This window comes from Nerophis ophidion, linkage group LG24 (assembly GCF_033978795.1).
Source record: "Nerophis ophidion isolate RoL-2023_Sa linkage group LG24, RoL_Noph_v1.0, whole genome shotgun sequence".
Taxonomy (NCBI): Eukaryota; Metazoa; Chordata; class Actinopteri; order Syngnathiformes; family Syngnathidae; genus Nerophis; species Nerophis ophidion.
In genome coordinates this window covers 38,166,215-38,190,457 of record NC_084634.1, presented here as the reverse complement: position 1 = coordinate 38,190,457, position 24,243 = coordinate 38,166,215, and the positions used below count along the sequence as shown (strand labels likewise).

Sequence of the window (24,243 nt, the reverse complement as noted above, 5' to 3'; positions counted from 1 at the left end):
CAGAATGATGACGCGTGTGATGACGTTATTAGTTGTAGCGGACATTTTATTCCAGCCCCACTCACAGCTAAAAGTCATCCGATTTAACCGCATAATTACACAGTTTTCTGGACATCTGTGTTGCTGAATCTTTTGCAATTTGTTCAATTAATAATGGAGACGTCAAAGAAGAAAGATGTTGGTGGAAAGCGGTGTATTGCATCTGCCTTTAGCAACACAAACACAGCCGGTGTTTCTTTGTTTGTTGTGAAGCTTTAATATGGAACAGAGCGGTCAAGCGAACATGTTTCTCTACTACATGTCAACCGGCAGGTTTCGGTGAGAAAATTGTGGAAATAAGTCGGCTCTTACCGTAAACATGAGCGGGGCTTGTGTCGTTCTTCCTGCAGCTGTCAAAAAGGGAGCTGCGACTTTCTTGGCTCCTCCATGGCTTCCCTCAGAGACACTGGCGGTCACTACACCCCTCCGACTATCAGGTATGACTATATAATCTCACTAAAACACTAGTAACACAATAAGCAGATAGGGGATTATCCTAGTAAATGTGTCTAATAACATCTGAATCGCTCCCACTGCCATCGTCTTTTTTATTTTTATTTTATTTATTAAAAAAATTTTCTTCTAATCATTCACTCTCACTATCCTCATCCACAAATATTTCATCCTCGCTCAAATTAAGGGGGAAATCGTCGCTTTCTCGGTCCGAATCGCTCTTGCTGCTGGTGGCTATGATTGTAAACAATGTTCAGATGTGAGGAGCTCCACAACCCGTGACGTCACGCGCACATCGTCTGCTACTTCCGGTACAGGCAAGGCTTTTTTATGAGCAACCAAAAGTTGCAAACTTTATCGTCGATGTTCTCAACTAAATCCTTTCAGCAAAAATATGGCAATATCGCGAAATGATCAAGTATGACACATAGAATGGACCTGCTATCCCCGTTTAAATAAGAACATCTCATTTCAGTAGGCCTTTAAACCAGCGTGGGTGGCACTGGGAGCAGGTGGGTAAAGTGTCTTGCCCAAAGACACAGCGGCATTGACTGGGATGGCGGGAGCAGGGATCGAACCTGGAACCCTCAAGTTGCTGGCACGGCCACTCTACCAACCGAGCTATACCCACCCAAGATAGGATCAATGGGCCCAATTCAGCAACTGTTAAGTTAAAGTACCAATGATTGTCACACACACACTAGGTGTCCTCTGTATTTGACACATCCCCTTGATCACTCCTTGGGAGGTGAGGGGAGCAGTGGGCAGTAGGGATGCCGCGCCCAAGAATCATTTTTTGGTGATATAACCCCCAGTTCCATCCCTTGTTGCTGAGTGCCAAGCAGGGAGGTAATGGCTCCCATTTCCATAGCCTTTGGTATGATTCTTACCCCGAGGCCACTGAGTTCTTAGGCCCACTTACAACGTTTTTAAGGAGATTTTTGTATTCACCAATGTTTTTTTTAGCTGGGAATTTGTTCGTAGGTAAGAACAAAATCTACGAGTGCTCCAGAGCACTCTTTGGGTGGCCTATTTGTTCTTAAGTGTGACAAGTTCCCTTACTTCCATTGTCTAATGTTACATAGATATATATCTATCTAGCTATCTATATTTGTGTACATTAGTTATCTTCTAATGCAGTGTTTTTCAACCTTTTTTTGAGCCAAGGCGCATTTTTTCTATTGAAAAAATGAGGAGGCACACAACCAGCAGAAATAATAAAAAAAAAAAAATGAAACTCTGTTGACAGTAATCGTCACAATTGTTGGATATGACTTTAAAGCATAACTAAGCATGTATGACTATAGCTCTTGTCTCAGAGTAGGTGTACTGTCACCACCTGTCACATCACACCCTGACTTATTTGCACTTTTTTGCTGTTTTCCTGTGTGTAGTGTTTTACTTCTTTTATTGCGCTCTTATTTTGGTGGCTTTTTCCTCTCTTTTTTTTTTTTTTTGTATTTTCCTGTAGCAGTTTCATGTCTTCCTTTGAGTGATATTTCCCGCACCTACTTTATTTTAGCAATCCAGAATATTTCAGTTGTTTTTATCCTTCTTTTTGGGGACATTGTGGATTGTCATGTCATGTTCGGATGTACATTGTCTTTGCTCCACAGTAAGTCTTTGCTGTCGTCCAGCATTCTGTTTTTGTTTTACTTTGTAGCCATTTCAGTTTTAGTTTTGTTCTGCATAGTCTTCCCTAAGCTTCAATGCCTTTTCTTAGCGGCACTCACCTTTTGTTTACTTTTGGTTTCAGCATTAGACACCTTTTTACCTGCACCCTGCCTCCCAGCAGAAATCACTAAAAAACTAAACTCAGTTGTCAGTAAAAAGTCGTTGTTGCAATTGTTGGATATGACTTTAAAGCATAACCAAGCATGCATGACTATAGCTCTTGTCTCAAAGTAGGTGTACTGTCACCACCTGTCACATCACACCCTGACTTATTTGCACTTTTTTGCTGTTTTCCTTTGTGTACTGTTTTACTTCTTTTATTGCGCTCTTATTTTGGTGGCTTTTTCTCTCTCTTTTTTTTTTTTTTGTATTTTCCTGTAGCAGTTTCATGTCTTCCTTTGAGTGATATTTCCCGCACCTACTTTATTTTAGCAATCCAGAATATTTTAGTGGTTTTTATCCTTCTTTGTGGGGACATTGTGGATTGTCATGTCATGTTGGGATGTACATTGTCTTTGCTCCACAGTAAGTCTTTGCTGTCGTCCAGCATTCAGTTTTTTTTTTAACTTTGTAGCCAGTTCAGTTTTAATTGAACTGAACTCTCGCGGCTGTGTTGGAGCCAATATGGATTGAACTTTCACAGTATCATGTTAGACCCGCTCGACATCCATTGCTTTCGGTCCCCTAGAGGGGGGGGGGTTGCCCACATCTGAGGTCCTCTCCAAGGTTTCTCATAGTCAGCATTGTCACTGGCGTCCCACTGGATGTGAATTCTCCCTGCCCACTGGGTGTGAGTTTTCTTGCCCTTTTGTGGGTTCTTCCGAGGATGTTGTAGTCGTAATGATTTGTGCAGTCCTTTGAGACATTTGTGATTTGGGGCTATATAAATAAACATTGATTGATTGATTGATTGAATTTCTTCATGCGTTGTTCATGCCTTTTTTTAGGGGCACTCACCTTTTGTTTATTCGTGGTTTGAGCAATAGACACATTTTTACCTGCACACTGCCTCCCGCTGTTTCCAACATCTACAAAGCAATTAGCTACCGGCTGCGAGCTACTGATATGGAAGAGTATTACACGGTTACTCTGCCGAGCATTAGACAGCATTGACACTCAACAACACATCATTTGCAGACTATAATTACTGGAAGGGCGAGAGTATGCATACCTGCCGCAACCCCAGTCAGGACCTGGAGGGGCTCTGACAGGCAGCCTTCATGGAGGACACGACACTGCATCCCCGGGTAGGTGTTCTTGATAAGGTTAGTCAACTTTGGGGGAATGCCATTGTGAGCCGTCACTCTCCGCGGCATCTCCCGATCCACACTGTGAAAAGCCTTTTCAAAATCAATGAAGTTGACATAGACAGGAAAGTTCCATTCCATTGACTGTTCAATTGAGGTGGCAGCTTGTCCAGGGTGTACACCGCCTTCAGTCCGAATGCAGCTGAGATAGGCTCCAGCAACTCCAAAAGGGACAAGCGGTAGAAAAGGGATGGATGGATGACTGTTGAATGATTATCCTGAGTGTGGCTGTTGGCTCTGTTACTATCCATCCATCCATTTTCTACCGCTCGTCCCTTCTTTGGGGTGTGCTGGAGCCTATCTCAACTGAACACGGGCGGAAGGCGGTGTACACCTTGGACAAATCGCCCTCATCACTTTGGCAACACAAATAGACAGACAACATTCACACACTAGGGACCATTTAGTGTTGCCACTTAACACATTGCCGGGGGTAAGTCGGACACGTTTCCAGTGAGGGTTGGACTCTGCCAAGGCTGCCCTTTTGTCAACAACTCTGTTCATTCTGTGGGGCGGTATAGCTCGGTTGGTAGAGTGGCCGTGCCAGCAACTTGAGGGTTGCAGGTTCGATTCCCGCTTCCGGCATTCTAGTCACTGCCGTTGTGTCCTTGGGCAAGGCACTTTACCCACCTGCTCCCAGTGCCACCCACACTGGTTTAAATGTAACTTAGATATTGGGTTTCACTATGTAAAGCACTTTGAGTCACTAGAGAAAAGCGCTATATAAATGTAATTCACTTCACTTCATAACTTTTTTGGACAGAATTTCTAGGCACAGTCAGGGCGTTGAGGGGATCCGGTTTGGTGGCTGCAGGATTAGGTCTCTGCTTTTTGTGATGTGGTCCTGATTGCTTCATCTGGCCGGGATCTTCAGCTCTCACTGGATCGGTTCGCAGCAGAGTGTGAAGCGACCGGGATGAGAATCAGCACCTCCAAGTCCGAGTCCGTGGTTCTCGCCCGGAAAAGGGTGGAGTGCCATCTCCAGGTTGGGGAGGAGACCCTGCCCCAAGTGGAGGAGTTCAAGTACCTAGGAGTCTTGTTAAAGAGTGAGGGAAGAGTGGATGGTGAGATAGACGGGCGGATCGGTGCGGCGTCTTCAGTAATGCGGACGCTGTATCGATCCGTTGTGGTGAAGAAGGAGCTGAGCCGGAAGGCAAAGCTCTCAATTTACCATTCGATCTACGTTCCCATCCTCACCTATGGTCATGAGCTTTGGGTTATGACCAAAAGGACAAGATCACGGGTACAAGCGGCCAAATGAGTTTCCTCCGCCGGGTGGCGGGTCTCTCCCTTAGAGATAGGGTGAGAAGCTCTGTCATCCGGGAGGAACTCAAAGTAAAGCCGCTGCTCCTTCACATGGAGAGGAGCCAGATGAGGTGGTTCAGGCATCTGGTCAGGATGCCACCCGAACGCCTCCCTAGGGAGGTGTTTAGGGCCCGTCCGACCGGTAGGAGGCCACGGGGAAGACCCAGGACACATCGGGAAGACTATGTCTCCCGGCTGGCCTGGGAACGCCTCGGGATCCCCCGTGAAGAGCTGGACGAAGTGGCTGGGGAGAGGAAAGTTTGGGCTTCTCCGCTTAGGCTGCTGCCCCCGCAACCCTACCTCGGACAAGCGTATAAAGATGGATGGATGGTTTATTTTATCCATCCATCCATTTCCTACTGCTTATTCCCTTCAGGGTCGCAGGGGGTGCTGCAGCCTATCTCAGCCACATTAGGGTGGGATGCGGAATACACCCTGGACAAGTCATTACCTCATCGCAGGGCCAACACAGATAGACAGACAACATTCACACACTCAGGACCATTGAGTGTTGCCAATCAATCTATCCCCAGGAGCATGTTTTTGGTACTGTATAACTATATTATGTTAACAATGAAATTATATGCAATTAACATCTATGTTACAGTCTCTTGCTGTCGTGCGGGTTCTCATGACCACCAAGGAAGGACATTGTTGCGCAGGTTAGACTTTTATTTTTCAATAATAAAAAGTCTCTAAGGGTTGCTTCTCAGCCTTGCCGTGTCCCGCTTCCTCTGCCGCTCCACCTTTTCAGTTGCGTGCGTCTTCGTCCTCCTGTGGCTCTCTCTCGCTCTCGTTCAGCATCTGCTTCCTTCTGGCTCCTTCTCTCTCCGTCTCTCCCCCCGGCCGCTGCCCTTTTATACAGTGCGAGAGGAGATTTAAATTGTGCCCAGGTGGGGTCCCGACACACCTGATAATATTTGCGCCTCGCTGCTTGCTCGCAGTCCACGCCTCCTCATGGCCATCTTGGGCCGGGCTCCGGTGTGCCCTGCCTCGCTGTCGGACTGCCGACCACGCTCCCTCGCCTCCATCTATGTTTATTTTATTTGAAAATATTTTCTTTTCTTTCAATAATTAAGTAAAATAAATCTTGGACCAAAATTAAATCAAAACATACGCCTCCAACAATTTTCATTAAAAGCTGGAAGATAATGTCTCATGTTTCAAACAGCAGCGGTGATGGTGATGATGATGATGATGATGGCATGAAACAGGGAGGGATCTGGCACGTCTTGTGTCACATGACCTCCATCAATAGCACTGCAGGTGTGTCAAAGGACGGGGAGGTATTTGGCTCCTTTTAAAACACCTCGCCAGCTCAGTCTAGAGCCTCGCACCCCAGATGAGGCACCATGCTGCTTTCTTTCCTTCTCTATCTCTGCCTGGTCTGGATGAAAGGAGCGGAGGGCTCCGATCCTGACCTGCCCTTCATGGAATACCTGGACGACAACGACATGGTCTGCCTGAAGTGGGGATTCTCCGACCTGCAGAGACAAATCACCATCAAGTTCATCGTCAAAACCACCGGCTGGATCGGCTTGGGCTTGAGTCCCAACAAAGACATGCAAGGCGCAGATCTCGTCATGGGAGGAGTGGATTCCAACAGAACCTACTTCAAAGTAAGCTGGCTGGATCACAACACGTGATTTGTCTTTTTTATTGTTTTTTGCTTTTTGTGTGTCCTTGTAGGATTATTATTCGGCGACAAACACCATGCCTGAAGTGGACCAGGTGCAGAGCTACACACTTCTGTCCCTCACCGAGAGCCAGGGCGAAACCGTCATGACTTTTACCCGGGCCTTCCAGACGTGCGACAACCAAGACCTCCAGATCACGGTGGGAGTTCCTAATCCTGATTCTGTAGACTTACACTTTCTATTCAACCCTAGGATTTGTGCAATTTTAATTTGGATTTACATAAAACTTGCATTGAGTTCTAGGAGTTGATTTTTTATTTTTTTTAATAAAAAAAAAACATACAGAAGTAGGATGAATTAAAGTAATAAATCATAATTTATTTATTTATCCATGTATATTCTGACAGGGGCACCTTGGTAAAAATGAATGGATCTCTGTATTTATTTTCTTATCATATTATTTGTTATTGATTTTTGATGAGGTGGGGACTTGTCCAGGGTCTACCCCGACTTCCGCCCCAATGCCACTGAGACCTTAAAAAAAGGACAAGTGGTAGAAACATGGATTTGATGGTGGATTTTTCAATTTATAATGACAAATTGATAAAAATCTAAATATTTATGGTAAAACCTTAGGAGTGGCACAGAATGTAGATACTGTGTTGGTATCAGTATCATAATAGAGAGAGTCAAGTCCATAGTGGATCTAACATAATAGTTTGAGAGTCCAGTCCATAGTGGATCTAACTTGATAGTGAGAGTCCAGTCCATAGTGGATCCGACATAATAGTGAGAGTCCAGTCCATAGTGGATCCGACATAATAGTGAGAGTCCAGTCCATAGTGGATCCAACATAATAGTGAGAGTCCAGTCCATAGTGGATCTAACATAATAGTGTGAGAGTCCAGTCCATAGTGGATCTAACATAATAGTTTGAGAGTCCAGTCCATAGTGGATCTAACATAATAGTGAGAGTCCAGTCCATAGTGGATCTAACATAATAGTTTGAGAGTCCAGTCCATATTGGATTTAACATAATAGTGAGAGTCCAGTCCATAGTGGATCTAACATAATAGTGTGAGTCCAGTCCATGGTGGATATAACATAATAGTGTGAGAGTCCAGTCCATAGTGGATCTAACATAATAGTGAGAGTCCAGTCCATAGTGGGTCTAACATAATAGTGAGAGTCCAGTCCAGAGTGGATCTAACATAATATTGAGAGTCCAGTCCATAGTGGATCTAACATAATAGTGAGAGTCCAGTCCATAGTGGATCTAACATAATAGTGAGAGTCCAGTTCATAGTGGATCTAACATAATATTGAGAATCCAGTCCATAGTGGATCTAACATAATAGTGAGAGTCCAGTCCATAGTGGATCTAGCATAATAGTGAGAGTCGAGTCCATAGTGGATCTAACACAATAGTGAGAGTCCAGTCCACAGTGGGTCTAACATAATAGTGAGAGTCCAGTCCATGGTGGATCTAACATAATAGTTTGAGAGTCCAGTCCATAGTGGATCTAACATAATAGTGAGAGTCCAATCCATAGGGGATCTAACATAATAGTGAGAGTCCAGTCCATAGTGGATCTAACATAATAGTGAGAGTCCAGTCCAGAGTGGATCTAACATAATATTGAGAGTCCAGTCCATAGTGGATCTAACATAATAGTGTGAGAGTCCAGTCCATAGTGGATCTAACATAATAGTGAGAGTCCAGTCCAGAGTGGATCTAACATAATAGTGAGAGTCCAGTCCATAGTGGGTCTAACATAATAGTAAGAGTCCAGTCCAGAGTGGATCTAACATAATATTGAGAGTCCAGTCCATAGTGGATCTAACATAATAGTGTGAGAGTCCAGTTCATAGTGGATCTAACATAATATTGAGAGTCCAGTCCATAGTGGATCTAAAATAATAGTGAGAGTCCAGTCCATAGTGGATCTAACATAATAGTGAGAGTCCAGTCCATAGTGGGTCTAACATAATAGTGAGAGTCCAATCCATAGGGGATCTAACATAATAGTGAGAGTCCAGTCCATAGTGGATCTAACATAATAGTGAGAGTCCAGTCCAGAGTGGATCTAACATAATATTGAGAGTCCAGTCCATAGTGGATCTAACATAATAGTGTGAGAGTCCAGTCCATAGTGGATCTAACATAATAGTGTGAGAGTCCAGTTCATAGTGGATCTAACATAATATTGAGAGTCCAGTCCATAGTGGATCTAAAATAATAGTGAGAGTCCAGTCCATAGTGGATCTAACATAATAGTGAGAGTCCAGTCCATAGTGGGTCTAACATAATAGTGAGAGTCCAGTCCAGAGTGGATCTAACATAATATTGAGAGTCCAGTCCATAGTGGATCTAACATAATAGTGTGAGAGTCCAGTTCATAGTGGATCTAACATAATATTGAGAGTCCAGTCCATAGTGGATCTAACATAATAGTGTGAGTCCAGTCCATAGTGGGTCTAACATAATAGTGAGAGTCCAGTCCAGAGTGGATCTAACATAATATTGAGAGTCCAGTCCATAGTGGATCCAACATAATAGTGTGAGAGTCCAGTTCATAGTGGATCTAACATAATATTGAGAGTCCAGTCCATAGTGGATCTAACATAATAGTGAGAGTCCAGTCCACAGTGGATCTAACATAATAGTGAGAGTCCAGTCCATAGTGGATCTAACATAATAGTGAGAGTCCAGTCCATGGTGGATCTAACATAATAGTGTGAGAGTCCAGTCCATAGTGGATCTAACATAATAGTGAGAGTCCAGTCCATAGTGGATCTAACATAATAGTGAGAGTATACAACAAATTGATTAGAAATAAATTGTTCAATAATTAAATGTTAAATCGCTAGAGGAAAGGGCTACATAAATACAATTCACTTCCCCTTTTAATTTTAGTCAAAAATGTGGTGCAAAAAAACCAATTTAACATACTTAAAACATATTTGCATATCTTTCTAACATTTGTTTGGATAGAGTATAACCAGCCCTGCACTAACGTTGAATTAAAGATGTCTGGGGTGAAATTTGTTATTATATTGTTATCAGTGACAGAACAGGAAGGGGCTAGGAATACATTCACAGTAAAGTATCTGCGCCCTACGCAGAGTGTGTGATGTATGTTGAGTGTGGGGCAGCCCTGCCTGTACCTTTTATGTTAGGGCCAATGTAAAATATAAATAAATAAAAAATATAAATATAGAAGTAAAGAGTAAAAATGGACAGACACGTTGTAAGTAAATAACTCAATAAATAAATGACATGAATAAAAATGTATTGTGCAGAATACATGGGAAAGATTACCATCCATCCATCCATCTTCTTCTGCTTAGGCTGCTGCCCCCGCAACCCGACCTCGGGAAAGATGACCTTGAAGTGCATACAATAAATAGAGTATATACTATGGATAAAGCTAACGAAACATTTTAATGAATTAAGAAATAGATAAAGAGTGTGTTTACATGTAAATAAACATATATTTAAAGCACGAAAATTTAGTTTTATTTTGAAATGATTGCAGCTAAAGCAGTTTATGACATTTTTTTTTTTTTAAGATAAATTTTGCATAATCACTACAGCTTTTTCTCAGTGACTTATAAAGTGGAAAAAAATCAATATTTTATTGTTTTGTAAGCTACTTGGACGTGAAACCATCACATTTTGGCTCTTAGTTTAATTTTCCATCAACTACAAAGAAATCAATCAATCAATCAATCAATTATTTTTATTTATATAGCCCTAAATCACAAGTGTCTCAAAGGGCTGCACAAGCCACAACGACTTCCTCGGTTCAGATCCCACATCAGGGCAAGGAAAAACTAAACCCAGTGGGATGACAAAGAGAAACCAGGAAAATTGAGTTTTATTTTGAAATGATTCCCGCTTTAGCAGTTTATGAAATAATTAAAAAAGAAAGACAATTTTGTATAATCACTCCAGCTTTTTCTCATTGTCTTACAAAGTGTAAAAAAATAATTATTTAAGCATGTATTGTTTTGTAAGCTACTTGGAAGTGAAATCACCATCACATTTTGGTTTTCTGTTTATTTTTCCATCAACTCTAAATCAATCAATCAATCAATGTTTATTTATATAGCCCTAAATCACAAGTGTCTCAAAGGGCTGCACAAGCCACAACAACATCCTCGGTTCAGATCCCACATCAGGGCAAGGAAAAACTCCACCCAGTGGGGTGACAATGAGAAACCAGGAAAATTGAGTTTTATTTTGAAATGATTACAGCTAAAGCAGTTGAAGAAATATAAATATTTTTTTAAAAGATAGTTTTGTATAATCACTCCAGCTTTTTCTCAGTGACTTACAAAGTGAAAAATAAGAAATATTTTTGTATTTATTTTTTTGTAAGCTACTTGGACGTGAAACCGCCATCATATTTTGGTTCTTTCTGTATTTTTCCATCAACTCTCAATCAATCAATAAATCAATCAATCAATGTTCATGTATATAGCCCTAAATCACAAGTGTCTCAAAGGGCTGCGCAAGCCACAACCACATCCTCGGTTCAGATCCCACGCCAGGGCAAGGAAAAACTCAACCCAGTGGAGTGACAATGAGAAACCAGGAACATTTAGTTTTATTTTGAAATTATTCCAGCTAATGCAGTTTAAGAATTTGTATTATTTTTAAAAATGATAATTCTGTATAATCACTCCAGCTTTTTCTTATTGACTTACAAAGTGAAAATATAAATATTTTAGTATTTATTGTTTTGTAAGCTACTTGGACTTTTGTTTATTTTTCCATCAACTCTAAAGAAATCAATCAATCAATCAATGTTTATTTATATAGCCCTAAATCACAAGTGTCTCAAAGGGCTGCGCAAGCCACAACGACATCCTCGGTTCAGAGCCCACATCAGGGCAAGGAAAAACTCAACCAAGTGGAGTGACAATGAGAAACCAGGAAAATCTTGTTTTATTTTGAAATGATTCCAGCTAAAGCAGTTTATAACATATTTAAGAAAAATAAAATATTTTTATATAACCACCAGCGTTTTTTCAGTGACTTACAAAGTGGAAAAAAATAAAAATTTTAGTATTTATTGTTTTGTAAGCTACTTGGACGTGAAAGCGCCATCACATTCATTCAGTGACTGAACTGCGCTTTCGCATTTTCCATCAACTCTAAAAAAAATATTCTCCAAAGTTATTAGATCAGGATACAATTAAACATCATTCTGTCGAGTAGAAAAATGTTTTTTTTAAATAATCTGTGTTAGCATCAACAAAACATCTAGAAATGTTTTTGTATTAATATACAGTATTAATTGTTCTCAAGTATAGTTGAATAAGGAAAGAAAAACCCTTTGTGGTTGTCATGACGACCCATAACAACTATCAATGACCTGTTTGTTGTTTTACAGTACACCATGGAGCTTTAAGAAGCATTATGAATCCCAACCCTCACTCCATTGTCCTCTACGTCCTTTGTGTTACGCCACCATTGTTGTCTCTTGTAAAACCTCAAGTTTCCAACTTGTTTCCTTACCAACCGAGTTTCTGCCACTTCTCCTGTTTCGCCTGTCTGAATGCCCCCGAGCCGTCGACATTGATTTGGTGTTTTCCACAAGGAATAGCTCCCATAGCGTCGACGGAAGGGGACGTTCTCTTTTCAATATATGTAATTCCACACGTCTGAGGTATAGGAAACCAAAAGAGAAAACAAGTGCATTGTCGGAGCAAAAAAAAACATGTTTTTCATATTTGCCACTGAAGTTAGACTTATGTTGTTGTTTATTTGTTGCAGGACAAACCCATCTACCTGATATATGCTTATGGAACCACAGATGAGATTAACTTCCATGGAGCACAGGCCGGCGCCAAGGAAATCAACCTACTGAATCACGCGCCCAAAGTCACCGCGGCAAATGGAAACTATATGAGTGTCACGGTGCAAAATGTAAGAATAAACGAGGCTACTTGTATGTGTTTGTAGTCCCCAAAGGAATAGACCTTTTTTAACTAACGTGACATAAAATGTTTATTTTTTTGTGCAGCTCGCCCTTCCTGCAAAGGACACGTATTACCACTGCAAAGTCATGCAGCTTCCACCTTTGAGCACAAAGCATCATATATATCAGGTTCTTGCCTTTTCTCTTCAGCACATATCATCTGTTCATATGTTACACAACTTTTTTTTTTTTTTATATTTATGATTTTTTAAAAATTGTATTTAATTTTTATTTATTTAAAAACCAATTTAAAAAAATGTTTTTAGCTTAAATAATTTATTAATATTATATATTAATTGAAAATGTATTAATTTGCATGCTTTACATCCAACAAAACAGCAATAAAATAAATGTGTGTGTGTGTATATATATATATATGTATATATGTGTCTATATATATATAGATATATATATTTATATATCTATATATATATATATGTGTGTGTGTGTGTGTGTGTGTCTATATGTATATATATATGTATATGTATATATATGTGTTTGTGTATATATATATGATGTATATACATATGTGTGTATAAATGTGTTTATATGTACATATGAATATGTGTGTATATATGTGTGTGTGTGTGTGTGTGTGTGTGTGTATATATATATATATATATATACACACACATATATATGTAAACACATACATATATATATATATATATATATATATGTGTGTGTGTGTATATATACTGTATATGTGTGTATATATGTATATATACATATGTGTATATATAGGTAGGTAGGTAGGTAGGTCTTTATACAGTGTGTGTATATATATATATATATATATATATATATATATATATATATATATATATATATATACAGTGAAGAAAATAAGTATTTGAACACCCTGTTATTTTGCAAGTTCTCCCACTTAGAAATCATGGAGGGGTCTGAAATTTTCACGGTAGGTGCATGTCCACTGTATGAGAGAACCTACAAAGAAAAATCCAGAAATCACTATCTATGATTTTTTTAAACAATTTATTGGTGTGATACAGCTGAAAATAAGTATTTGAAAACCAACATTAATATTTGGTAGAGTAGCCTTTGTTTGCAATTACAGAGGTCAAACGTTTCCAGTAGTTCTTCACCAGGTTTGCACAGACTGCAGGAGGGATTTTGGCCCAGTCCTCCACACAGATCTTCTCTAGATCAGTCAGGTTTCTGGGCTGTCGCTGAGTAACACAGACTTTCAGCTCACTCCAAAGATTTTCAATTGGATTTAGGTCTGCAGACTGGCTAGGCCACTCCAGAACCTTGATATGGTTCTTACAAAGCCACTTGTTGGTTTTCCTGGCTGTGTGCTTTCTTCAATAATCTGACTTAGGGAAGGAGGTCTATATATGTATATATATATATATATATATATATAATGTGCGTGTGTATATTTATATATGGTTACTTAACCATTTTCTTTTAGCACAATGCGGTCCCCCAGACAAAAAGTTTTTAACGCCCATAATTTAGAAAATATAAACATTCAGCACAGTGCTGCTTTTTCATGAATTTCAGGTTCAGCCCGTGATTGAGCACGCTGACTTGGTTCATCACATACTGTTCTACGCTTGCCCGGCCAATGTAAAAACTCCCTATGACGGCGACTGCAACTGGCAAAACATCGGCCACTCCTGCACGGCGGTAATGGCAGGATGGGCTGTAGGAGGAGGGGTAAGCTTTGCCTCGTAATTTCTCTCATACTTCCGCTGCATGATTCATTCATGCATGCTTTCACCTCCGATATTCAACCTCAGGTCTTTGAGCTCCCAGAAAATACTGGCATCCCCGTTGGAGGTGCAGATAACGGTGCATTTTTTATGCTGCAAATCCATTACAACAACCCTTACAATGAATCAGGTATGTACTCTTATATGCTATAAACACACTGAGTGTCAAGGTGGTGCAGTAATCCAGTGGTTCTCAACCTTTTTTCAGTGATGTACCCCCGGGAACATTTTTTTTAATTCAAGTACTCCCTAATCAGAGCAAAGCATTTTTGGTTGAAAAAAAAGAGATAAAGAAGTAAAATACAGCACTATGTCATCAGTTTCTGATTTATTCAATTGTATAACAGTGCAAAATATTGCTCATTTGTAGTGGTCTTTCTTGAACTATTTAGAAAAAAAGATATATATTAAAAAAAAAAAAAAAAACGTGTTGAAAAATAAACAAGTGATTTAATTATAAATAAAGATTTCTACACATAGAAGTAATCATCAACTTAAAGTGCCCTATTTGGGGATTGTAATAGAGATCCATCTGGATTCATCAACTTCATTCTAAACATTTCTTCACAAAAAAATAAATCTTTAACATCAATATTTATGGAACATGTCCATAAAACATGTAGCTGTCAACACTGAATATTGCATTGTTGCATTTCTTTACACAGTTTATGAACTTTCATTCATATTTTGTTGAAGTATTCAATAAATATATTTATAAAGGACTTTTGAATTGTGGCTATTTTCAGAATATTTTTTCAAAATCTCACATACCCCTTGGCATACCTTCAAGTACCCCAGGGGTACACGTACCCCCATTTGAGAACCACTGCAGTAATCGACTGATAGATCTGTCCCGGTGACAAACTGTTGCCATCAGAACTGTGAATTAACAATTTAGCATTCTTAAACTGTCATATAAGTGTAAAAAAAAAAGCAAACAACTCGTAGTAGTGGTACAAAAAAAACAATATAACGGTCAACTTTTTGTAAAAAAAAATTGAATAATAATAATAATAATTTTCTTGAGGGAACTATCCTGAAGGAATCAATAAAGTATAAATCTATCCATCTATCTATCTATCTATCTATCTATCTATATACTGCATATTTCAGTTTTACTATAAAAAACAAAGTTGTCTTTGAGAGAAAAGGCATAAAACCTTATTTGTTTTACTTTATATCAACCGCAAGGTGATATAGAGATTTACTGTAAGCATTAAATTAAAAATAATAATAATAATTTGACTTATTTATAACATTTTAGTGACTGAGACCCTGTGTGCTCCCCAAGAGCTCTAAGGATTAAAAAAAAAATCCATATATTTTGTTATGGTTTGAAAATGAAAAATATCCGTGTGCGGCCCTCTGTGGAAAAAGTTTGGACACCCCTGCTCTAACCACTAAGCCACTGAGTAGTTTATAGTGACCCCTTTAACCTGCCTTGTAATCTGGTGCGCCTTTTGTGTGAAAATAGACCCGCTCATCGGCAGTGCGCCTTATAATCCGCTGCGCCCTATGGTCCAGAAAATAGGCTAATAGTACAATCCCTCCTGACTGCAGGCAGGACTGACAGCTCAGGTCTGAGACTGGTCCACACAGACCAACTGCGGAAGTATGACGTCGGCATCTTGACCACAGGCGTGTTGCCATATGCCTCCGCCGACTACAACATCCCTCCTCACGCTGCTAAATTCCGCACCTACGGCGTGTGTAACACCAGCCTCTTTTCTGAGGTAGGACTTCTGAGCAGGATACTTCTTTAAATGTATACCAGCTGAGCTATTTATTGTTCCATCCAGATCATAGATCCTGTGCCGGACCTGAAGGTGTTTGCCGTGATGTTGCATACTCACCTGGCTGGGAGGGCAGTCAGAGTTGGACATTTCAGGTAAAAAAAAAAAAAAAAAGCAATTTTTGTTGTTCTTTCTCCTTTTTCCTTTTTTTTTGAAAGAAGACAACGTCGCAAATGTACTTTTTGTTTTGGATAGAAATGGAAGGCAAATAGGCTTCCTGGGCATGGAACCTGACTATGACTTCAACTTGCAGCATATCACCTTTTTGGGAAGCATCAAGACCATCAAGAAGGTGAGCCTGTCCACGTGTGATGGAGCTTTACTGAAAACAAGCTTGTTACTTTCTTCTTTCATAAAAGTGATTCAATATAGTTCATCAGTTCAGAATCCATTTACAAACCCTGTTTCCATATGAGTTGGGAAATTGTGTTAGATGTAAATATAAACAGAATACAATGATTTGCAAATCCTTTTCAACCCATATTTGATGTTAAAACTCATAAACTTTATTTTCTTTTGTGCAAATAATAATTAACTTAGAAATTGATGCCAGCAACACGTGACAAAGAAGTTGGGAAAGGTGGTAATAAATACTGATAAAGTTGAGGAATGCTCATCAAGCACTTATTTGGAACATCCCACAGGTGTGCAGGCTAATTGGGAACAGGTGGGTGCCATGATTGGCTATAAAAACAGCTTCCCCAAAAATGCTCAGTCTTTCACAAGAAAGGATGGGGCGAGGTACACCCCTTTGTCCACAACTGCGTGAGCAAACAGTTTAAGAACAACGTTTCTCAAAGTGCAATTGCAAGAAATTTAGGGATTTCAACATCTACGCTCCATAATATCATCAAAAGGTTCAGAGAATCTGGAGAAATCACTCCACGTAAGCGACATGGCCGGAAACCAACATTGAATGACCGTGACCTTCGATCCCTCAGACGGCACTGTATCAAAAACCGACATCAATCTCTAAAGAATATCACCACATGGGCTCAGGAACACTTCAGAAAACCACTGTCACTAAATGCATTTGGTCGCTACATCTGTAAGTGCAAGTTAAAGCTCTACTATGCAAAGCGAAAGCCATTTATCAACAACATCCAGAAACGCTGCCGGCTTCTATGGGCCCGACATCATCTAAGATGGACTGTTGCAAAGTGGAAAAGTGTTCTGTGGTCTGACGGGTCCACATTTCAAATTGTTTTTGGAAATATTCGACATTGAGTCATCCAGACCAAAGGGGAAGTAAACCATCCAGACTTTTATCGATGCAAAGTTCAAAAGCCAGCATCTGTGATGGTATGGGGGTGCATTAGTGCGCAAGGCATGGGTAACTTACACATCTGTGAAGGCCCCATTAATGCTGAAAGGTACATACAGGTTTTGAAAAAAACATATGCTGCCATCTAAGCGTCGTCTTTTTCATGGACGCCCCTGCTTATTTCAGCAAGACAATGCCAAGCCACATTCAGCACATGTTACAACAGCGTGGCTTCGTAAAAAAAGAGTGCGAATACTTTCCTGGCCCGCCTGCAGTCCAGACCTGTCTCCCATGGAAAATGTGTGGCGCATTATGAAGCGTAAAATACGACAGCAGAGACCCCTGTTGAACGACTGAAGCTCTACATAAAACAAGAATGGGAAAGAATTCCACTTTCAAAGCTTCAACAATTAGTTTCCTCAGTTCCCAAACGTTTATTGAGTGTTGTTAAAAGAAAAGGTGATGTAACACACTGGTGAACATGCCCTTTCCCAACTACTTTGGCACGTGTTGCAGCCATGAAATTCTAAGTTAATTATTATTTGCAAAAAAAGATAAAGTTTATGAGTTTGAACATCAAATATCTTGTCTTTGTAGTGCATTCAAGTGAATATGGGTTGAAAAGTATTTGAAAATCATTGGATTCTGTTTATATTTACATCTAACACAATTTCCCAACTCAAATGGAAATGGGGTTTGTAGCTTCACCTTTATCTTTACTTTTTAAGCCAAAAGCGTCCATTATCCCTTTTCTGTCTACACACTGTGTCTGCTTGTAAGTACTCTAAGTGTGCGCTGCCGAACATGCCATCATGCCCATTAAAAAAAAAAAAAGGTAAGTGGACGGTGGACCGGTACTTTTTAGAGGTGGGTATAGTACCGAATATGAATCATTAGTTCCATGGGACTATACAAATACTGGTATCCCGTACAACCCTAGTATATTATGTTTTTTTTCATGTGTAATCCAAATGTGGAAAAATCTCTAGTGCATACCATTCCAGAATGTACTATGTGTATGACACCTTGTCTGCTCCACAGGGAGATGAAATAGTGGTGGAGTGCAGCTACAACACTGCTGATAGGACAGGAGTCACACGGGTGCGTATGACAAAGAAATTGTTTAAACGAGTAAAGGAACATGAATTGATTAACGTGGACCCCGACTTAAACAAGTTGAAAAACTTATTCGGGTGTTACCATTTAGTCGATCATTTAATCAATCAATGTTTATTTATATAGCTCTAAATCACAAGTGTCTCAAAGGGCTGCACAAGCCACAAGGACATCCTCTGTTCAGAGCCCACATCAGGGCAAGGAAAAACTCACAACCCAGTGGGATGTCAGTGTGAATGACTATGAGAAACCTTGGAGAGAACCGCGTATGTGGGTGACATAATATTTTGAAAGTCTAGTCCGTAGTGGATCTAACATGATAGTGAGAGTCCAGTCCATAGTGGATCTAACATAATAGTGAGAGTCCAGTTTATAGTTGATCTAACATAATAGTGAGAGTCCAGTCCATAGTGGATCTAACATAATAGTGTGAGAGTCCAGTCTATAGTTGATCTAACATAATAGTGAGAGTCCAGTCCATAGTGGATCTAACATAATAGAGTCCAGTCCATAGTGGATCTAACATGATATTGAGAGTCCAGTCCATAGTGGATCTAACATAATAGTGAGAGTCCAGTCCATAGTGGATCCAACATAATAGTGAGAGTCCAGTCCATAGTGGATCTAATATAATAGTGAGAGTCCAGTCCATAGTGGATCTAACATAATAGTGAGAGTCCAGTCAATAGTGGATCTAACATAATAGTGAGAGTCCAGTCTATAGTGGATCTAACATAATAGTGAGAGTCCAGTCCATAGTGGATCCAACATAATAGTGAGAGTCCAGTCTATAGTGGATCTAACATAATAGTGAGAGTCCAGTTCATAGTGGATCTAACATAATAGAGTCCAGTCCATAGTGGATCTAACATAATAGAGTCCAGTCCATAGTGGATCTAACATGATAGTGAGAGTCCAGTCCATAGTGGATCTAAAATAATAGTGAGAGTCCAGTCCATAGTGGATCTAACATAATAGTGAGAGTCCAGTCCATAGTGGATCTAACATAATAGTGAGAGAGTCCAGTCCATAGTGGGTCTAACATAATAGTGAGAGTCCAGGCCATAGTGGATCTAGCATAATAGTGTGGGAGTCCAGTCCATAGTGGATCTTACATAATAATGAGAGTCCAGTCTATAGTGGGGCCAGCAGGAGACCATCCGGAGCAGAGACAGGTCAGCAGCACAGAGATGTCCCCAACCGTTGCACAGGCGAGCGGTCCAACCCTGGTCCCGACTTTAGAAAGCCAGCATTTCATCCAAGGCCACCGGACCTGTGCCCCCCCTTCCACAAGGGAGAGAGAGGCAGAGTAGAAAAGAAAACGGCAGATCAACTATTCTAAAAAGGGGGTTTATTTAAAGGCTACAGTATACAAATGAGTTTTCAGATGGGACTTAAATTTAGTGGTCAATTGTACGGAATATGTACTGTACCGTGCAATCCACCAATAAAAGTTTCAATCAATCAAACATTATGATGACCTCTTTTCAACAGATGGGAGGATCCACCATGGATGAAATGTGCCTGGCCTTCCTCTTCTTCTACCCGCGCATCAGCATCACCACATGTCTCAGCCAGCCCAACACCTCTCATCTCCAGTAATACTAACTTCTCTCATTATTCTTCTTGCATACCGAGGTTGCTTCAATAGGAATTTTGCCCACAGATTCCCCGACGGACTCCAAAACCAAACGGAGATCACAGAATATGAGAGTGCGGTAAAGAACCTGCCACACATCCAGTTCGCCTTCAGCAACGTGAGTACACTGTTCAAAAACCCTTTCTCTTTCACTTCTACGGGGACATTTTTAAACGTCATCCTCCCATAAAAGACAATCCTAAGAAACCCGTCTTGCTTTCTCCCAGTCTGATTTTATGTATTACCCGTTTGGCCAAGTGAGGGATGTGATGGAGGCGCCAACTGTCCCCTGTGAGACCAACGCCGCCAATCATAAGTATCGTCAAGCATCACTTTTTATCGTGCTTGTGTGGATTATTCTCATGTAAATCAATCTCAACATCTCTATTTTAGTTGCATTCTTCGTGCAAGTTTCAGTAGCTATGCCAAACTATAAATCATGCAATCATATGTTTATCATTACTGCTGAATAATTGCAGTACCTTTTCCTTTAGTTGCTTGCATTTTACCATGATTTTACCTGATTTTGTCATTTTTTTATGTTCATCATATGCACTTACTACTATTTCAATAAAAAATGCTTCCTCCTGAGATTCAGAGGGCCACAGGTAAAAGTGAATATATATGAATATAAACATATTGTTATGGTTTGCGGAGGGGAGATGACAGCAACAGACACCAGGGGGTCCTAATGTTCGATATTTCATTATATATATAATAAACATCCATCCATTTCTACCGCTTATTCCCTTTCGGGGTTGCGGGGGGCGCTAGCGCCTATCTCAGCTACAATCGGGCGGAAGGCGGGGTACACCCTGGACAAGTCGCCACCTCATCGCAGGGCCAACACAGATAGACAGACATCACTCACACTCACATTCACACACTAAGGCCAATTTTAGTGTTGCCAATCAACCTATCCCCAGGTGCATGTCTTTGGAAGTGGGAGGAAGCCGGAGTACCCGGAGGGAACCCACGCATTCACGGGGAGAACATGCAAACTCCACACAGAAAGATCCTCAGCCTGGAATTGAACCCAGGACTGCAGGACCTTCGTATTGTGAGGCAGACGCACTAACCCCTCTGCCACCGTGAATAAACAATACTAACTAATAAACTAAGGAAATGGAGTGTGACAAAATTAAAGAGTGTGTATAAATGGTAAATGGGTTGTACTTTTCTACCCCTTTTTAAGGAGCCCAAAGCACTTTGACAGTATTTTCACATTTGCCCATTCACACACATTCACACACTGATGGCAGGAGCTACCATGCAAGGCACTCACCAGGACCCATCAGGAGCAAGGGTGAAGTGTCTTGCCCAAGGACACAACGGATGTGACTAGGATGGCAGAAGGTGGGTATTGAACCAGTAACCCTTAGATTGCTGGCACAGCCACTCTACCAACTTCGCCACGCCGTCCCCCAGTATAGTGTCGGACTATGTGTGTGATTAGCTGTAGTGTGTGTTACCTAATGTTGTGTTGGAGTGAGAGGAGACACAAGGCAGGAAGATGATCCAGGGCGAGAGAGGGGCATCGAGAGGTCCTTGTTCCAAGCGGGAGGTCGAGAATCCAAAAGGGCAGTCCGGGAAGCCGGGAGAACAACAGGGGATCACAGAGGAACACGGGAAGCACTGCGGGAAGACAACAGGAACATCAGACACAACTGAAACGAGGAAGTCACAGGGAGTGTTTACAAAGGTAACCGCAGATTATATTCCAGCACGGCATGGCAGATTGTGCGGGTTTATGAAGCCAGCTCGTTCGTCCCAGGCAGGTGCGCTGATTGCAGATCTCCTGCAGCCGTGCGAAGTTGAGCTCACATCGGATAGGCAACGCCTGTGGTGCTCTCACTGGAGCGCACAGATGGATGAGCGGCGGTGGCAGGAGTCAGACCTAAATGGTTAGTTTAGTCTTTATTTGAAGAAATAATGCACGGAAACTTTAAACTCAAAGATATGTTCCGTACCAGATTATAGCTAAATAGCTAATTTCCATCTGCAGTCCCTGGCTAAATAAATTAAAGGGATACAACAACCATGCAATAAAATGATGACAATAATAATAATCATACCATAGCATGTAATCAAATTAAGAAAAGGCATAAAATGCCCTTTAATGGACACATACTTAATATACAATACAACCACATTTACGTCATCACACAGAGACAATACATGCTCTTATTCACATCTGTCATCATTTGTAAAAACAACCATGATTTTAACACACACACCTCACAATTTACAACAAAAATGCTGTCATGGATAAATATATCACACATTAAGTTGATGTGTCAAACATAGCGGCCACCTTAGTGACCGTGTGAGCAGCTATGATTGCCCCAAAGCCATATTTTTCAACTTCAATTGTGAATGAAGAGTCATCTGTTAGACTTTAACCTCCTCACACAACTTGCAAACTGTCCGCCCTAAGATTGTGGGCTCAAACCGAGTCATACCAAAGACTATAAAAATGGGAGCCATTACCTCCCTGCCTGGCACTCAGCATCAAGTATTGGAATTGGCGGTTAAATCAACAAAAATGATTCCCGGGCGCGGCCACCGCTGCTGCTCACTGCTCCCCTCATCTTCCAGGGGGTGAAAAAGGGCATGTGTCAAATGCAGAGGACACATTTCACCACACCAAGAGTGTGTGTGTGACAATCATTGCTACCTCAACTTTAACTTCACTTAATTAGTATTGCAGATTGATGGATAACTTGCTTTGAAATCGTGACTCAAGATGAAAGCAGAAATTGAAGCGTTTATTTATGATAACCTAAAAAAAAAAGGTTTCAAACGTCAGATAACATATGCAACATTTTTCTGTCAAACTTGAAAGAAAAAGTACCGTTGGCCAGAAAATGCTTTTTTTTTATTCCCGGACTTTTTCGCAGACACATACATAATGTGGTGGGCCACCTTGAAATAAAGATGTGGTCCAGAAATAAAGTAGTGTGGTGGGCCACAATAAAATGCTATTTTCAGGCCACATTCGGGCACCTGGTTAGGATGCCACCCGAGCGCCTCCCTAGGGAGGTGTTAAGGGCACGTCTGACCGCTAGGAGGCCACGGGGAAGACCCAGGACACGTTGGGAAGACTATGTCTCCCGGCTGGCCTGGGAACGCCTCGGGATCCCCCGGGAGGAACTGGACGAAGTGGCTGGGAAGAGGGAAGTCTGGGCTTCTCTGCTTAGGCTGCTGCCCCCGTGACCGGACCTCGGATAAGCGGAAGAAGATTGATGCATGGATGGATGGGTGGATTAGAATGATTTGGCGGTCCAGAAATAAAATAATGAGGTGTGCTCCTTAAAATGACGTGACGGACCACATTAGAATTATGTGGTGTGCCACGTTAAAATGAAAAAACGTTAGAGTTAGATGGCGGACCACATCCCACTCAGGATGGTCTCATGCTAGCCTCACTATGGACTGGACTCACACTATTATGTTAGATCCACTATGGACTGAACTCTCACACTATTATGCTAGATCCACTATGGACTGGACTCTCACTATTATGTTAGATCCACTATGGACTGAACTCTCACTATTATGCTAGATCCACTATGGACTGGACTCTCACACTATTATGTTAGATCCACTATGGACTGGACTCTCACTATTATGTTAGATCCACTATGGACTGGACTCATCACAATTATATGTCAGATCCACTATGGACTGGACTCTCACTATTATGTTAGATCCACTATGGACTGGACTCATCACAATTATATGTCAGATCCACTATGGACTGGACTCTCACTATTATGTTAGATCCACTATGGACTGGACTCATCACAATTATATGTCAGATCCACTATGGACTGGACTCTCACTATTATGTTAGATCCACTATGGACTGGACTCTCACTATTATGCTAGATCCACTATGGACTGGACTCTCACTATTATGTTAGATCCACTATGGACTGGACTCATCACAATTATATGTTAGATCCACTATGGACTTGACTCACACTATTATGTTAGAGCCGTTATGGACTGGACTCTCCCACTTTTAACTAGGTCCACTATGAACTGGACTCTCACTATTATGTTGGATCCACTATGGTCTGGACTCTCACTATTATGTTAGATCCACTATGAACCGGACTCTCACCATTATGTTGGATCCACTATGGCCTGGACTCTCACTATTATGTTAGATCCACTATGGACTGGACTCTCACTGTTATGTTAGATCCACTATGGACTGGACTCTCACAACATTAACTAGATCCACTATGGACTGTTTTTTCACAATATGTTAGATCCACT

General features: G+C 40.9%; 1 protein-coding gene across 16 annotated transcripts in view; it reads left to right on the top strand.

Moving 5' to 3' along the window:
* Nucleotides 1-20,570, top strand: part of moxd1l (monooxygenase, DBH-like 1, like) — a 33,604-nt gene extending 13,034 nt beyond the window's left edge. For 3 of the 16 annotated variants that reach the window (XM_061886232.1, XM_061886229.1, XM_061886233.1), the window contains exons 2-15: nucleotides 5,950-6,044; nucleotides 6,177-6,397; nucleotides 6,468-6,614; nucleotides 12,201-12,353; nucleotides 12,451-12,534; nucleotides 13,933-14,088; nucleotides 14,172-14,274; nucleotides 15,705-15,877; nucleotides 15,944-16,032; nucleotides 16,133-16,229; nucleotides 18,243-18,302; nucleotides 19,812-19,915; nucleotides 19,984-20,074; nucleotides 20,184-20,570. In XM_061886232.1, the coding sequence (XP_061742216.1) occupies nucleotides 5,984-6,044; nucleotides 6,177-6,397; nucleotides 6,468-6,614; nucleotides 12,201-12,353; nucleotides 12,451-12,534; nucleotides 13,933-14,088; nucleotides 14,172-14,274; nucleotides 15,705-15,877; nucleotides 15,944-16,032; nucleotides 16,133-16,229; nucleotides 18,243-18,302; nucleotides 19,812-19,915; nucleotides 19,984-20,074; nucleotides 20,184-20,324 (1,680 nt within the window). In that variant the 5' untranslated portion in view covers nucleotides 5,950-5,983 and the 3' untranslated portion in view covers nucleotides 20,325-20,570. Of the gene's footprint in view, nucleotides 1-389; nucleotides 477-3,303; nucleotides 3,414-5,385; nucleotides 5,441-5,949; nucleotides 6,065-6,176; nucleotides 6,398-6,467; nucleotides 6,615-12,200; nucleotides 12,354-12,450; nucleotides 12,535-13,932; nucleotides 14,089-14,171; nucleotides 14,275-15,704; nucleotides 15,878-15,943; nucleotides 16,033-16,132; nucleotides 16,230-18,242; nucleotides 18,303-19,811; nucleotides 19,916-19,983; nucleotides 20,075-20,183 lie in introns of all 16 variants that reach the window. The other 13 variants (XM_061886225.1, XM_061886223.1, XM_061886222.1 and 10 more) reach the window with 9 other exon arrangements.
* Nucleotides 20,571-24,243: the final 3,673 nt, after the last annotated feature.